The 16617-nt window shown below is 37.7% G+C and overlaps 1 protein-coding gene across 5 annotated transcripts in view; it reads left to right on the top strand.

Moving 5' to 3' along the window:
- The window catches only part of ldb2a (LIM domain binding 2a), an 89833-nt gene that overhangs the window by 7253 nt on the left and 65963 nt on the right, over positions 1-16617 (top strand). For all 5 annotated transcript variants that reach the window (XM_051420518.1, XM_051420522.1, XM_051420521.1 and 2 more), the window contains exon 2: positions 14617-14719. In XM_051420518.1, coding sequence (XP_051276478.1) covers positions 14617-14719 — 103 coding nt within the window. The remainder of the gene's footprint in view (positions 1-14616; positions 14720-16617) is intronic.

The following is a 16617-nucleotide window of genomic DNA, read 5'->3' as shown; positions in this document are numbered from 1 at the left end:
AGAAAAACAACAATTTTGCATTTGAAAGGCTGGCACCAGCACATTTGTGGGCGACTCAAACAATTAGTTATCAAAATTCAAAATTGTTGCTGATTAATGGATGATTGATTAATCCCTTAATTACATTGTTTTAGCTCTACAAGACATCCATCTTAGTAAGTATTTTCAAGCAATATTCAGTGTATAAAACAACAAGACCCAAGATTTCATGTTAATATGGATCTAATTTGATTAGCTCAAATCTCAAATGGAGAATGCCATAGAGACGAGCATGTTTATTGCTTTATTTTATTGGATCCCCATTATCTTCTGCCATAGCAGTTGCTAATCTTCAGACATTAAAAGATGTCCAAATAAAACATTAATACAGTCATGAAAGCAAAGGTCCAAAAGAAAAAAATTAATTAATGAAACAAAGCAGCTAATCTTAATAGAATACAACCAAATGAATAACACTATCTACTACTACTACTACTATCAATAATATCAATAAATAAAGTAAATGTGCAGATATTTTGCATTTCTCATGTCTTTAGTGTAAAACTTTTCTGGGTTAGCAATGTGTTGTGTTCAGTTTATCATCTCATCCCAGCATTGCTTGTTTTGAGCAAAACTTGTATTTTTAAATAATGTTAAACAAACCAGACTGAGAAACATTTCAATGAACTATAGGACTTGCTACGATGTGTAAATACTTGGTAACACAGACATTTTTTTGCAGTGTACGTGTGTGAAACTGGCTGAGAGTAATTACCAGAAAGGTGTTGAACATCGCAGTGGCCTTATCTGAACCATTACTGTTGGATTTATCTACCATCAGGGAAAACAAGTCACTGTAGGTATCACTGAAAAGGCTTTTTTTATGGGTCACGTTTTAATCTTTTTTTAAATGATGTAAAAAGGAACAAGGGGCTTTAAAATAGGTTATTAAAAAAGTACATTTTAAGTATATTATAGGTGTGTTCAAAGGGCAGTGTTGTGTCTTGTATTTTAGATGTTGTTTTCTGTTAAAAACAGCCTCAGTGACACAGGAAATCTCCACAATAGCTGTATTAATTAGTTAACAAAATATAAGTATTAATTGGACAGTGTTGATTTTAGCAGCGCCCATTAAATGATCAAATACATTTAAATCAAAGATCATCATTTATGCTCCCGCCCACTCGCCAAACAACAAAACAAACAAAGCAGTGGAGAATAAGTCATGAATAAGTCTATAGCATTTGTTATTTACTTGGCTTGGACTAAACAGCATTATTATTTATTTCTCTATCAACCGAGTCTCCAATATGTGTTTTTATTATGATTCACAGAGTTATTGACAATGAACAGACATCTGCTTTTGTGGGCCTGTAAAATGTTGCTCAGAGCTCTTACATTAAAAACAAAAACATTTTATTATTTTCATAATGCTGCCAGTCACTGAAAGGACTGAATCACATTAGCTTCTGCCTGCATAACCCTCGCCAAATTAAAGAATAATACTGCTAAAAGGTGAGCGGACAGGCTGATAGCTTTGAAAAGATGGGAAAAAGTAACCTTATCCTTAGAAAACAGTGGTCATTACTGTTAACTTAGTTGAATGCATTTTGCCTGTTTATCATTTCATTCCATATTAAGCTGCTCTGTGAAAGCATTGAATGGAGACGGAATGGACAAAATCATACATTAAATGCATTTTTCTTGTTTTGAGGCAAATTCAGACTAGGAGACCTGCAAATCCTGCACAGGTTAACATACAACAGCACAGTTCAACACTACGTAGTATTATTCTCAGTTATGGGTATACAGACCACAGTGACAGATATTATATTTATTTGTCACCAAAAGGGAAATAAGCCTGGTCGCCATGCACAGTTCTAACAAAAGAGACACAAGTCAGATAGGTAACAGGGGACAACATGTGAAAGACATACTGTCGCAACAACTGACACACAGACTATCACATATGCCAAGAAGACATAAGTGCAGCTCAGGAGCCTGTCTAGCCACTAAATGAAAAAACAATGGCTCTGAAGCGGCTATAATCAATAATAATGTATCGAATGACAATATGAAAGGGGTCGCTCCTCTATGACCCTCCAGAGCGTTAGCATCTGAATATGGAGCTCCCGTTGGCTTTAGCAAGCTTTAGCAAGTTTCAACTCATTGTATGGCTGTCCGGACCCTCAAATTTACTGTTTTGATTGACTCTCACAGCTCTCACAGTGTTGTTTTTGATCGCGGGAGGCAGCTGCGACTAGCTGAAGAAGAAGTATTTAAAAATGTTACATTTAGAGCCAGATATTTCCCTAAGGAGATGGTAGAGACCAAAAACAGAGCTAAAAGAGAGTGAATTTACATTTAGTGATTTACATTCATCAGGTGGTGGAAACATAGCTTGAAAGGTGATGATATGTCAGTTGTTTGGCCAAAAAAAGCATACAGCAGGTTTAATATAATCGATCCATTGGTAAAGAAAGTGTGACACATCTGAAAACGGGCCCAGTGAAACTAAACCGGGCAAACTGTGTCAAAAACATAACCAATATCTCAGGAAACAAGCCAGTCCCCATGTCATTCAAATGTTTCACAGCTGCAGGCATAAAATACATAATAAATGCTTCAAACAGGGGATGACCTTCAAACCCAAGTATGGTTTGAGAAATTCTAGTTCTTTCCTCAAAAACCTTATCTCTTGAAGTTAAATCTATTGTAAAGCCAGCCTTGAGAAATCAAATATTTAAATCAAATCTGACATTCATCTATGTTATAAACTCTGTTTCCTCACAATGTCAAAGTGAGTTATCAATTCAGAATTGTTATAATGCAGCTTTAGGACCCTGTGATTTTCATTTATTCAAATCAAATATATTTTTTGGTTAATTCTAATATTTAAAAAGCCTTTTGTCTTAGTTTCCTAATTAAGATACTATGTGGTAATTATGTATGCAGTTACAGTACTTTTAAAAAGTTTTAACCCAAAAGGCATGTTAAAGGATGAATAAATACATCACTATACAGCAGAGACATTAAAAATATAAATAAATAAACCAAAAAATATCAGGTTTGGATATGATCTCCTCCGATGTGTATGCTTAATGTGACACATATCCACACTATTGTCTCATTTTACAATGTTGATGCAGTAATGTCACACTGTACTTGGGATGCTCTGAGAGGATGTTCCCAGAAAATCATATGAAGAAAAAAAAAACAAGGCCAAACAATGAGCGTCAGTCACATCCAGCAGGATGTACTGACAATAGACCCACCTTTTTCCTGGCTCTTTCCCATGGTTCCTTCCAGGCTGCTCTGTCGCTCAGATAACAGAGGAGACAGACGGGCCTGTAGTCCATCTATGTCCTGTTGTTCTCTCTCCTCGATGTAGTTAGATAGTCCGTCCCGAAGCAAAGAGGTCACAGGTTGGATCCTTGCCTATAGCCGGTTTTTTGAAGGGTGTTTGAGTGAGATGTTGCCGTGAGGATTGTTCACACTTTTTAAAACAAGTTATGTATCCTGAGATAAAAAAAAACTATATAACAATCACTAAGGAATTTAGTGAAAGTGACATTTACTGCAGCTCTCATGGCTCTGTTTTGGACAAGTCCTCAAAATTAAAGGTCCAGTGTGTAACATTTAGGAGGCTCTATTGGTAGAAATAAAATACAATATTCATAGGTATATTTTCATTAGAGTATAATCACCTGAAAATAAGAATTGTGTTGTCGTTACATATGTTAAATCACCATGTTTCTACAGTAGCCCAAACACTGGGTCTAGACAGGGATATTTGTGTTTTAAAATCCTTTGGACATTTTGGACAGGTTAGCTTAGTCAACTTTTTATTGATCCATCCATCATCCACACCAACCTCACTTGAATGTAAACATATGCCGATTTTGGGGATTTGATAATGATGCTGTGATGCTTCTTGGGAAGACAGCCTCATTTTTAAACACTTTGTTGTGATTTAATGTTACATTTCCAAGATTTTTATTCAGGATTGCTCCTGATATAGTTAGTCGACTTTTCTTTGGGTAATGGATGCCATTTTCTGTCTTTGTTGGGACATAGCATCTCCATATTTTTCAATGTACGAGCTGTAAAGATTACAAACAGGAACGTATTTGTCAACAGTAATATAATTTTTAAGTGAATTTACATCTGTTTCATGTTTTTTATCCACTGTCCTAATTGTTCTCCATCCTATACTTTTCCTTTGCCCTCTTCTTCTCTGTTTTAACTGGACTTCATTTCCATACAGTCACACAATACGCTGGTCGAAGGAGATTTACTTTAGTCCCTTAAAATTGATTTGCTTTGATGCCACAGCTTGTAGAAAGCAGTGTAACTTGTGCTGTACACTTATATTAAAGCTTAGAATATTTCATCATGGAGCAGAAATAAAGTGCAGCACAAAATACAGTGAACACGGGGGAGACACACTGTACTACAGATTAGTTACACCAGGAGCCAGCCTCCGCTCTGTGCTGGTTTCTGAGTGTTTCGTCATTTTGCTGATCTGCTGTTTGACTACAGTTTACTGTTTTTCCTGTGAGATGAACTTAACTATTCTGAATAAGCAATGAATTGACTATGGAATATTACTGGCCCCAACAGTTTTCATTTACTTATTTATTTTCTATGTACATTGAGTCAGAAAACACTTGCTGAGCATGTATGCTCTCTGTTAACAACTGTATCTTCCAGGCATTATTATGAAGAACCTTCATTCTGTCACAAGCTCTTTACCAAATCACCCTACAAGTTTCTGCTCCACCAAAGTGTCATTAAGCAAGACACTGAATGCCCTACACCTCTTTAAGTATTGTATTGTAGCTGTGGTTTCCCAACAGAAGGTCTGATTTTCTTATCAAGAAGTTCATCTTAATCATTCTTATTCTAGACCCAAAAAAGGTTGTTTTTTTAATAAATCATCTTGAAATTCATAGAAATTTCATAGAAAATGAATACATCATTAAATTAAACTCTTGGTTAAGTAATAAAAATTTGATAAAAAAAGGAATATAACACTTTTTTTACATTTAATTAGTAGTTTTGGGTTCAGTATGTTGCCCAAGGACACTTCAACATGCAGAGGGAGGATCAAACCTTATGATTAGTGAATCGCGGCTCTACCTCCTGAGCCACAGCCGCCCCGGTGTCACAAACAGCAGATCAGATTAATGAGCAACAGGTAAGGAAGTGTTTAAAGTCGGGTTTAACTACAGCGACATTGCAACGGAGCATATTCACTTAAACTGAACAATATCTGAGGATCTGATGAAATGCAGTATTGATTGAGTTTCTCGTTAGGCGGTAGGAGGAAGTGTGCCGTGTGTTGATTGTTTATTGGTCTAATTAGCTCAGCGGTAGAGAATACTGGCTGGATAGGTAGAATAGTGTTAGTGTGTCAGAACCTGAATCCACGCCTTCCTTTTGATTTTAATTTCTCATGGGTGCTGTCAATAATTTCCCTTCCCTACATTGTCATTCATGCATTTTGTTGTTGTTTTATTGTTTTCGTCCTTATTGATGTTTGTTGTCACTTAACATGGTGCCCTAATCTTGTGTCTCTGCTGGTGATATTGACTTAATTTTGTTTGTCTTCATTGAGGTGAGACTCTTTTTAAGCTGCTTGAGTGTTTACTGAACCTGTGCACATTTCACCTTTTTTCTCCTCCTATAATTTAGTTTATATGTAGAGTTCAAATTAATGATTTTGTGGTTTTTGTTTTGATGTATAAAACATCAGAGTGTAAAGTAATTTTGTGTGACCAACAGTCCAAAACCCAAATATATTGAATTTACAATTGTATAAACAGAGAAAAGCCGCAAATCCTCTAATCCGGTGTTTCCCAAGCTGGAGGTTAGGACCCCTCAAGGGGGTCACAAGATAAATCTGAGGGGTCACCAGATGAATAATAAGTTAGAAAAGAAGAACATAAAATTTTTCTGCTCCATGAAATGATGCTTTTTTTCATTGTAAAATATTGGATAGTTTTTCTGATTCAGGATTAAAAAATGTACTTAAATTATAGAATCTGACAAGGCACACTTTCTTTCTTGCTTGAAGAGCCGCACCTCATAGAAATATGTAGCGTTTTATAAGGGGTCATGATGGGTCATAAGCCAAAAAGGTTTGAAACCACATCTCTCGTAAATGTTTGACATTTTACTTGCTTGAGTTCACTGATCATAAATCATCAAATTATCGCAATGATTGTTTCATTTTTTCGCTGATCAACTGATCAATTAATTACTTCAGCTCTAATTATGTGCTGTTTTTAACATACAAAAATTGTGCTGAAATTAATTTTCATGAATTTAGCTGATGTCAGTGCTCATATGTTGATCTCATCCTTTAGGATGATGATTATCGCTGTTTTGGGGATCAGTGCCGCAACCTCCTGGGAGAAAGCCAGTAGCACTTAATGTATCCTGTAGTGTAGCAGCTTCTCTGCATGCATGTGTCCTGCATTCAACAGCAGACAAACAGCTTCTGTGTATTAACCTTGGCCCTAAATCTATACTGTAACGCAAACAGTGCTCTCTGACTGCTGCTTGTAACTTCTGACACAAAAAAAAAGGAGAAAATGGGAACGATGCCTAAGTAAATTGGCAGCCGTGCAATTAAACGTGGGAACTTCTTCACTGACTTCATTTATGGAGAGAAAGTTCATTCCTGGTGAACGTGCAGTGGCTGTTCAAGGGCAATGACTCTTTTCCCCCTGCTGCATTCATTTGCTCCTCATTTGCATAATGCTTGTCTGATGGCTGTAAGGTGGCCAAATGCAGCAACATGTTAAGTTTGCATTATATAAAAACACTTAAGACCCAAGAGGATAAACTGTGCTGATATCAAACATTAGTGTGCACTGAGTCTGACATGATTAAAGTGGTCTTGTCGATGTAGTCTAAAGGAGTGGTTCGTGTACTTTGTCATCCTAAGGACCCCTTAATAGAAACAGTACCTGTGTGGTACTTTTGTTCCAGGGACAGAATTCATGCTGGAGTGATGAGACAATCTATCTCATCTCTGTAGGACCGACATTAACAGTTATTTTCATTTTTGATTATTTGATTCATTTGTCAATGCCCAAAAAGAATGCCCCCCCCAAAACAAGTCCTCCTCTGTGTAGATTTGATTTAATGTGAATATCTATATTATGGACATTAAACTGCTGTAGGAGAGTCTTCCAGTCAAAGTGCTGTGACAAAAATCTAAATAGTCATGATGCACAGAAAGTGTGAAGTTTTGTTAGGCTTTTTATTTAAAATGTTGCATCTGTCAATGGCCCTCACCATGCAATCAAACACAAACTACCTTGTTAAGATCCTTGGAAAACATCTAGAGACTCTGTTAAGTTGTTATGCTCCCCAATAACCTGAGGCTGTTTGAATCTTTGACAACTGTAAAACTTCCTTGGCCCACCAGTCAGCCAAGCTACATGCTATTCAGGAACTGAATGGGGTTTCAGACATTGGTAATTCTCCAAGGTCAGGCCCCAGACACGCCTACACTCTTGGAGGTTTTTCTGCCACAAGAGGCTGCAAGCAACAGCAGAACAAAAAAAAAAAAAGAAGAAATACAGACTAACAACAAAAACTTGCTGGGAAAATGGTTGATGTTAAATATAGAGACATTATTGGTTTATGTACTGTTAGAAAGATAGAGTGAAGGAAGAAAATTGTTCTTTTATGTGGCTATGTACGCAAAATCTATTCAGTGAATAAAGATGTATGTACTGTACATACAGCATTACTACATAATGAGTATATTTGTGCATAGATGCATGTATACTGAACAAAGGGGTGTTGTTGTGCACTTTTATACACAGTAAAACATCTCTTTGTGTTTTCTGTTGCCACATTGTGTCATCTGCCTATCCACCCTGTATGGACATTTCTATATACGTGGACTTAACCCTCAGCTCTGTTGCTATTTACTGAGGATCCTCCCAATACCATCCCTCCAATCCACTGGATTTCCTGTAAATCCCCGGGGCATGGCCAGTGCTGGTGATTTGTGGTTGGCTAGTGGGCAATTGACACATTGATAAATCCCCCCCAGATGAGGTGCGATCTGTTTGAATCAATAGAGCACTATCTGCTGACGGCCGTCACGGCTGCGACCACGTCGGTTCACCTCGGGTCCCTCAGAGTTGGCCTGATTTGTAGCATTTGACAACAAACATCGTCACGCCACGTGGTTCGTCAGAGAAGCCGTGGGCGTAAATGAAGGCAGGACGTTGTCTGTCAGCTCACAGCTACAGAGAAGACAGGAGACAGAAAGAGAGAGGGAGGTGGATAAAAAGAGAGACAGGCAGAGATAAAACAAAAAAGGCTGATGGGGAATTGGAGGACTGAATAGTGCAGCCATCTTCATAGTAAATATGTGTAATTTACAAGTTTGTAACCTGCTAACAATGGCAGAATAAAAGAAAAGCTTCTTATATTTTCCTGCAGTAGTGGAGGGATTTAAAGCACCCATGAGCCTCCAGTGTGTCTTGTTCGGCTTCAGCCAGAGGATTCATATGGCTTGTGTCCACTGGCCAGGCTTTAACTATTCTCCGGCCCGACTGGCTCAGATCCAGCTTCTCCGTCTTTAGATCCGGGCCAAACCTGGCTGGTCCATGGCTCAGCCAGCCACGTTTTACAACTTGGCGAGGCGCTGGCCAAAAGCTGCCCAAAAGCTCCAGTTTGGAGTTTCCAGTTTACTGATTCTAAATAGACTGTTTATAATGGAAAGGTTTTGAGCAACATTTAGCTTTATTAGCTTGCGCTACTAAATGCATATTTAATTTACAAAGTAAGTGATTTGGAGAAGAGCAATGAAACCACCAAGTGCCATTTGTTTTATTGTCGTGAATGCTGAAACTTAATGCTGTTCATGTCGCGTGAAATGTGCTTATTATTTTCAGATTTCGGAGTTGTCGGGGTGGGAGGCTTTTTTCGAACTAAACCATATCCTCTTTGGTTGGACCTTGCTGACACCACTGTCAACTCTCTGTGAAATACACCCTTTTTTTGGGTGGTTGTAGGCCTGAACTAAATATCAGTAGACTGCCAAAATGAACTACACTGAGTTAGAACAGACAATATTGTGTTGTGAAAAGGTTCTGTTTCTGGAAAATACTTGAAAACAGGGTGGGAAAGGCACACAGACGAACAATTTGAAAATAATAGTAAAAATTTGTCTAATTAAGATACCGTATTGGAAAGCAGAGGTCACTGTCAGTGAAAATCAGAACGAAGGGGAGGTTAACTAACCCTCTTCTGTAAAACTGAATAAGAGGGATTTTAAGGAAGACAGTGTTCTGTAAAACAGAGGAGTGGGAGCTTAAGTAAAACACTTTTCATTAAAACAGTAAGAGGAAGCTTAATGAATACCAGAGTCTATAAAAAAAGAGAGATGGGAGCCCTCAGGATGACAGCACTCAAAAAATTTATCTCCAGCACTAAATCCAGGCAGTTTGTGTCAAAATGGGGATCGCACTTTTTCCTGAAATCCTCTAACCTGTTTTAGCAGCAGCAGGTCAACAGAGTCAATCAGGTGAAACAGTGAATCTGTTTTGTGCTTGTCTGTGTATCAAAGCCTGGTATAGCTTATTATCCTGTGCCATATATAGTGGTGGAAGAAGTGCAAAGAAGCTTTACTTAAGTAAAAGAAATACCACAAAATACTCCAAGTATTCACTATATCCTCACAGTAGTAAACGATAATGTGTAAAAATCTGGTTCCTCTGGCTGCTCCTTGTGCTCCTAATCGCATTTGCAAGAATCCACCACGTCTGAACAAAAACAGCCAATCAGAGCCAAGAAAAATGTCTCAGCTCGTGGGATGAAACTCAACAAACATCTATTTTTTTACACTTTTATTGTAATGAAAAACAGTGAGGTAAACAGAAATACGCCTGTTCGCGGCCAAATCGACTGGCGAGGGGGTGGAATCAGTGGAGCTGACTTCTGCTTGTTGTCGAGAACCTGTTTGCAGCGGTCAGGGCTCGTCTCTGCTGCAGAAGACAAACTGGTCTGAGTCTGACTTCTTATTTTTTGCCACAGTCAGGACACACAAACAAACTGTATTCAAAATATTCAACTAAACAAAAATGCATGTGCAGGCAGCCGCACCTTCTGCCCCCCACGCTTGCTCCGCTACAGTGTGTTTGATATTCAGTGATATTATAATGTGTTTTTCATAGTTATAGTAAGTTTGAAAGTGAGTGCATGTAGACTAGCAAGACTGCTATATTAGCTCAGTGCACTGCTATATTGCTAGTTGAAAGACATGCTGCACTATAAAAAGTGTGTTTTACAGTAGCTTCAGTGTTTAAGACAGTATCATTCATTTAAGTAGGTTAAAGCTGCCTTTTATGTATCGCTCATTTTACTACTTCGCTTTGAGTTAAATTTGTTGGCCTGTCGCATTCTATTGTGACTGTAGTATAAACAGTAACGTTAATTCATTATCAGCCTGAGGTTTATGATCGAATTATAGAGATTGTGACTGGTTACTATAGGAAGATTATAAGGCTAACATTAGTAAACAAGTATTTGTTCGCTGTAGTATTGTTACTAAAGTAACATATCTGAAAAATATCTGAATATGCTACAAAACCTTAACTGTAGTGCTTTATTCAGCACTGACGCTTTGTTAACTATGAGTTAAAGAGTTAGATAGACCATCATTCAGCCAGGCACACTGCAACATAAATCAGTCACACCTTTGCACTGGGCGACATGTTGCTTCCTTACAATGAACTTGGCCACTGTAGGTTATTACGAGTCAATCCCACATACACTGTCCTGCTGCCCTAAATACTCACTAGAGCACCAAATATGCTGTAATCCATGGTTAAATGTTTTTTTAAAATTAGGTCTTGAGTTGGAACAAACAGACTGAGAGCTGTGTGATGCAGAACATTTGTTTTGGCCTCTTGATGGGATTGCTGATAATTACAAAAATATAGAACAATGCCAGCCTTATGTCACAAGAGTGATTTTTGATCTCCCTGTTATGTTATTTTTTTGTATCATTAAAACTAGTGCAAGGAACAACAGAGTATAGAAATTGACTGCACAGAGCAGGATCATCCATAGTTGCACACGGAGATCGGAGAGGACTGCTGCTGCTGTGTGTGTGTGTGTCTCGTTCACCCTTCGCTTGACTGTCAATCCCAGGAGTTCCCGCCCCCTCATGGTACTGGATTATGGGTTGAACTCAATTTGAATGCAGAGTAGCACCAGTCTCTATCTGTCTCTCTCTCTGTCTGTTTTGTCGTGGTGTGTCACTCTTCTCCATCCGTCTCTCTGAAATAGATATATTCACATAAAACAGACACCACACACATGCTGGCTGTTCACGCCTGCAGATTCTCACAGTATGACACAGTCAGTCAGACACACTCAGACACACACACACACACACACACACACACACACACACACACACACACACGTCAGCTCATGCAGTTGGTTCCCAGTGGACAGCTGGTCAGTGGTACATGCGCATACAGAAAGAATACCCGGACATGCGTCCATGTATCCATTTGTTGTACAGTGAGTGTGGCTGTATTTTTTAAGTTTTCTGTCATTTAAACAATTTCACTGACTGACCTAATAGGAGCTCTACAATTACTGGTTTTCACACCATACATGATGGTTTTGACCCAGCTGGTCCAGTTTTTAATGAAACTTGGACACATTTGGCTCAGTGTTATAGTGCTGAAATAACTACTAGTAGTAATCTTGTTGAAGGGAAAAAGATGGTCAGATGTTTCAAATATCAAAAGGACATAACTACTGTACCCCTGATTAAGTTTTTACACAATTTTGATAATTCATTAATGAAACAAAAAGATAAACATTTGCTGCCTCTAGCTGATTTTCACAGAAACTACAGGCACTGGGAAATTGGCTTTTTTTATGATTTTGTAGACCAAATAATTAAGCAATTACTCAAAAATATGGTTTGTTTAGTTGCAGCCTGTCATTAAGGCAGAATCAGGGGTGTAGTGAGGGTCAAAACCCAATAAACTCAGTTTTTGAAAGGCTGTAGGTTTGCTGATCTATTTTCAGATAAACTTTATCAATCAATATGAGTGATAGCCTACAGTTGTATTTACCACTACACTCCTGAGAAAGATGTATCTTATTAGCATCATCTCTGGGTAATGATTTGAAAAAGATGAATTTTGTTTCTTATTGTTAACAGAAACAGCATCTTGTAGCATAAAATCAGATTCTTTCTGGTAGAACTTTGGAATCAAAATATGAGATTTGGACGAAGATTAAAACACATTATTTGAAAACGTATTCTTGACAATTTATATGCATTTGACCTTTCTGCAAAGGACAAATCTTAGTCCTCATAATTGTTAAAACTCCGCTGTAGTCCACAGTTCAGCTGATTGGTTTGCCAGCCAAAGACCTCCCCACTTACTCTTAATCACCTATTGATTGACCAGCTGGATGAGGGTCCAGCTTTAGGTCCTCCTAACCACATCGCTTCCTCTTTGCATCAGAATCATCGTGTTAGAGACACATTGACCTGCGAGGTGCTCCGGTCGCTGCTTATTGGCCTTGACACTGCTCGATGGTGACAACGTTAATTGTCAACATCTGGAAAGTGCTTGCCATCGCACATCCCTGCGCAGAATGAAACGTAGTGATCTGTCATAACGTGTCAGAGGAAATTAGCATCAGTCAAACATTGGTGGGTGGAGGGGCGAGGACAGGGGGAGTCGGGGTTGTCCTGCCAACATTATCCGAGATTTTCCTGAGGAGGGGGGAACGGGGTGAACGGCTGTTAGGGGAGTAATTTCATGGCAAAGAGATTTACATGAATGTGTTTCCTCACAGAGTCACTGTCTATGCTGTGAGAAGATGACTTCTGTTTCTTATTACAACTACTAACACTAGTACTACAGCTACTACTGCTATAATGACCAATTCTCTTTTTACAGTTACTACAACACAACAACTAGTATTACCATTGTTACTGTTACTGTAGTTGCTACTAAAACTACTAATAGCCTACTGCTAGTATAATTACTAAAACTATTGTTATAAACATACTATTACTGTTGTTAATATTGTGTTGTTTTTACCGCACTACTGCTACTGCTACCTCTACTATTGACTATTACTACTACTTCTTCCAATGCAACAATACTACTACAGATATTACGATATTCATTATTATTACTATTATCCCTTCTACTTTGGCAGCTTACTGCTAGTAGTGTTGCAACCAACACCAACTACAACTGCTGCTTCTATTCTCGTAATTATTATATTGTTAATGCTTCCACAAATTATACTGTTACTATTAGGCTACTACTACTGTAGCTACTACCAGTATTACTTACTAATACTGTCACTCCTCCTACCGCTAGCAAAATAATATGTTTTGGCTTTACTTGTATTTCTTTAGTCATACATGAAAGAAAATAATTATAAAACCACACAAAGCCACCACTACCACTTCCACTACTACTATAGTAGTAATAATAATAATAATAATGATGATTATGATGGTGATGATGGTGATAATAGCACTTTTGAAGGCACACATTAAAGGTTTCCCCACCTGCTGTAAAAAGTATGAGAGGCAGGGAATTTAAAGATGTTGGACCTCAGCTTGTAACTCAGACTTGTAGGAGCCTCAAGCAGGGCTCTCCCAAAGTCCAGGCTTAAGGAAAGTAAAGGGTGTTACTTTGGCTTTACATCAACCTGTACGGGAGGCTCAGTAAATGTAGTAAAACATTTGAACAAATAGGAGTTGATTGCTTCCATTAAGGCAGTTATTTTTGTATTAGAAGTTTTCTGAAATGTTATTAAATGTTATATTTAAATATGTAAATGAGGCATTATCTAAATCTAAATCTAATCGACTTAGCCTAGCATCCCGTATCCTCTTTAAGATCACTTTTTAAAATCTGAGTTATAGACTTATTTGAATATGTTCTTTATTTCTTCTTGTAGCTGTTACCCTTTTTTAATAATAATATTCTTATACTTATTGTATATATACACCATATTATGTTGTGTTTTTAATTTGTTATATGCATATTATGTATTTGACTGTTTTATGGTTCATACTTGATCGTTGAAGCCCTTTGTATACTCAAATGTTAAAACAGCGATTTAAATAAAGCTCATGAAATTCGCTTTAATCAAAAGGAACAAACACCAGTCTACAATAAAGGTAATACTTGCCCAGCACTGCTGACTTCATATAGCAAAAAACAATGTTCTTTTTTATCTAGTCTCATAGAAAAGCCTGCATGGTCACAATATCTTTGTCTTATCAGAATGAATCAATATTGAATTTATGTAAAAAAATAAAAATAAAAAATGCAATAGCAAAAGAGCAACAACCTGGACAAAGGAAATCCACTGGTTTATTAATAGAACAAAATGAAGAGTTTTATAACAAACTGAAACAACCCTTGCTCGTTTTAGAGGACGGAGGGGTACCTGAAGTGGCATGCTTTTACATACTGCATATTCTGTATTTTTAAAAATGTAATGAACAGAAAAATAATTACTCTTTCAAAAAGCATAGCATTGTTTAACCCTGAGGGAGCCCTGCTTCTGTCTAAGCGTTGTATTCTTTTATCTTTTCAGGAAAGTGACAGTTTGTGGTGGGACGCCTTTGCTACAGAGTTCTTTGAGGAGGACGCCACTCTCACACTCTCCTTCTGCCTCGAAGATGGACCAAAGAGATATAGTAAGAGTCCTATAATATTTCAGCAAACCACCAACGATCCAATAAATACTTAATTCTAAGTAATTTAATTTTGCTTAAGGAACAGTCCATTCGTTGAGTTTAAAACTTGAACTCTTTAGTGGATTTCTCTTATCCATTGTATTTCATATAAAAGTGGAAAAACTGCTGGTACATGCGTTGATGACATTTTGGTCTACACAACCTTCGTCAGGCATCTGAGGGTTTTTTTCACTTCTCACTGCCCTCCCACACACGTGTTATAAATTCTGGTGTGTGGAGCCTTCTTCAGTTCTATTTTTTTGAAAGGGTCTTCAACCAGCGACCTACTGGTAACATGTCCAAGTCCATCGGTATTAGGTTGCTGGTGTCCCAATAAAAAGTTTAGCAGCTGAGACGGACAAACCACCGTAATGTGCTGAGATATTTTGGAGAAAAATCCCTCATACTCCGATACCTCAGTCTGTGGTATTCACTCATTCCATTCAGACTGATTTTATGATGAAATGGAAAAAAAAAACATTTATTTGGTATTTCCACTTTGCTTCAACCTGCTTTGTCTACTTCCAGTTAAGTTATTGATTTCCTACATTTCCCAAAATGCCTTTTAACACCTCTAAGAAAAAATGTGTTAACCTGAAAAGAAAGAAAAAAAGATTTGTACCACTGAGTCAAGCATTTCTGCATTGTGCTCTCCTGAGTCTCTGTCAGTGAGAAAATTGGTATCTCTCCATCTTCTAACAATAGTTTTCTCTCTGTATATGATTGCTGAACATTGGTGCAACACCACACAACTACTGGTAACCTCTCTCTGAAAATTTCATCACAGGACTCTTTTGTGGCCTGTGCTTTTTAAATAAAAATGTAAATGTAAACCACAGTCTTGAAAATAGGCAAATTATTGGGTATATCTGTATTGCGACACTTCACAAAACATCTTCCTTTGTGCAAGATCATATTGGCGGTGCTTGGGTTTTGCTATCTTGGCACTTCTTACGCACTGTAGATGACTGCAGGACAACCTGATACCATATCTGTATTGTAAATATTTTATTTCCATTAGAATTGAGAAGTTGGAGGAGTGATGTTGGGCTTTCAGGGTAAAGGCGTGTTCATTTTCTGCATAGACAGTGTTAGCTGACAAGCAGAGCTCTTCAAGGCTTGGGTGGACATGAATCCCTGATTGTTTAATCATCAGAAAGTGAGTGGGTGTGTTACAAAATGTCTGGCTCCTTCATAAAAAAGTCAAATGTACAAGACTGTACATAAAAATGGAAGGAGATAAGTCCCAATGACTGTTGTGGTGAGGGTCATCCAATCATAGTGTTAGTCAGTGTGATGCTCACAGTCGGTTTACGCTAAAGATTTGTATTTTATACAATATGATAAAACATTTAGAAGTTTAGTTCACTCCACTCTTAAATTCTGGGTCATTTCAGATGAATTTGCCATTTTGTTCCCAACTGCATCAACAAAGGATTTGCTACAGCTCAGATTTGCACCTCTGCATGGCTTCTTCTCCATAGCAACAGTGGCTGAGGCTCATTGGTACTTTAGTACTTAGAGCCAACCACTACACCAATCTAACAGACTATAGCATCATTTCTAAGAAACCGGCATTTAAATAATAAAAACTGATGACACAAACCTATAGTATCCTCAGACTGTATAAGAGACTCCCTTTTTTCTATGTTAAAGAACATTGAAGATATCATCAAACGGAAACGTTCAAATAGGAATGAACAGTGGCGGAAAAATACTTCAGGAACCACTCACAACTCTATACTCAACTAGAGTTGTTGGCATGCTGTAGGCTACTCATTGAGTTAATTTCATATTAGTCCTGCGAGGGAAATCATTTCAGCTTTAAAATAATAGTTCAACATTTTGAAGAAATTTGC

This window comes from Dicentrarchus labrax, unplaced genomic scaffold (assembly GCF_905237075.1).
Source record: "Dicentrarchus labrax unplaced genomic scaffold, dlabrax2021, whole genome shotgun sequence".
Lineage (NCBI taxonomy): Eukaryota > Metazoa > Chordata > Actinopteri > Moronidae > Dicentrarchus > Dicentrarchus labrax.
The sequence above is the reverse complement of the archived record's forward strand: the minus strand, read 5'-3'. Positions and strand labels throughout refer to the sequence as shown.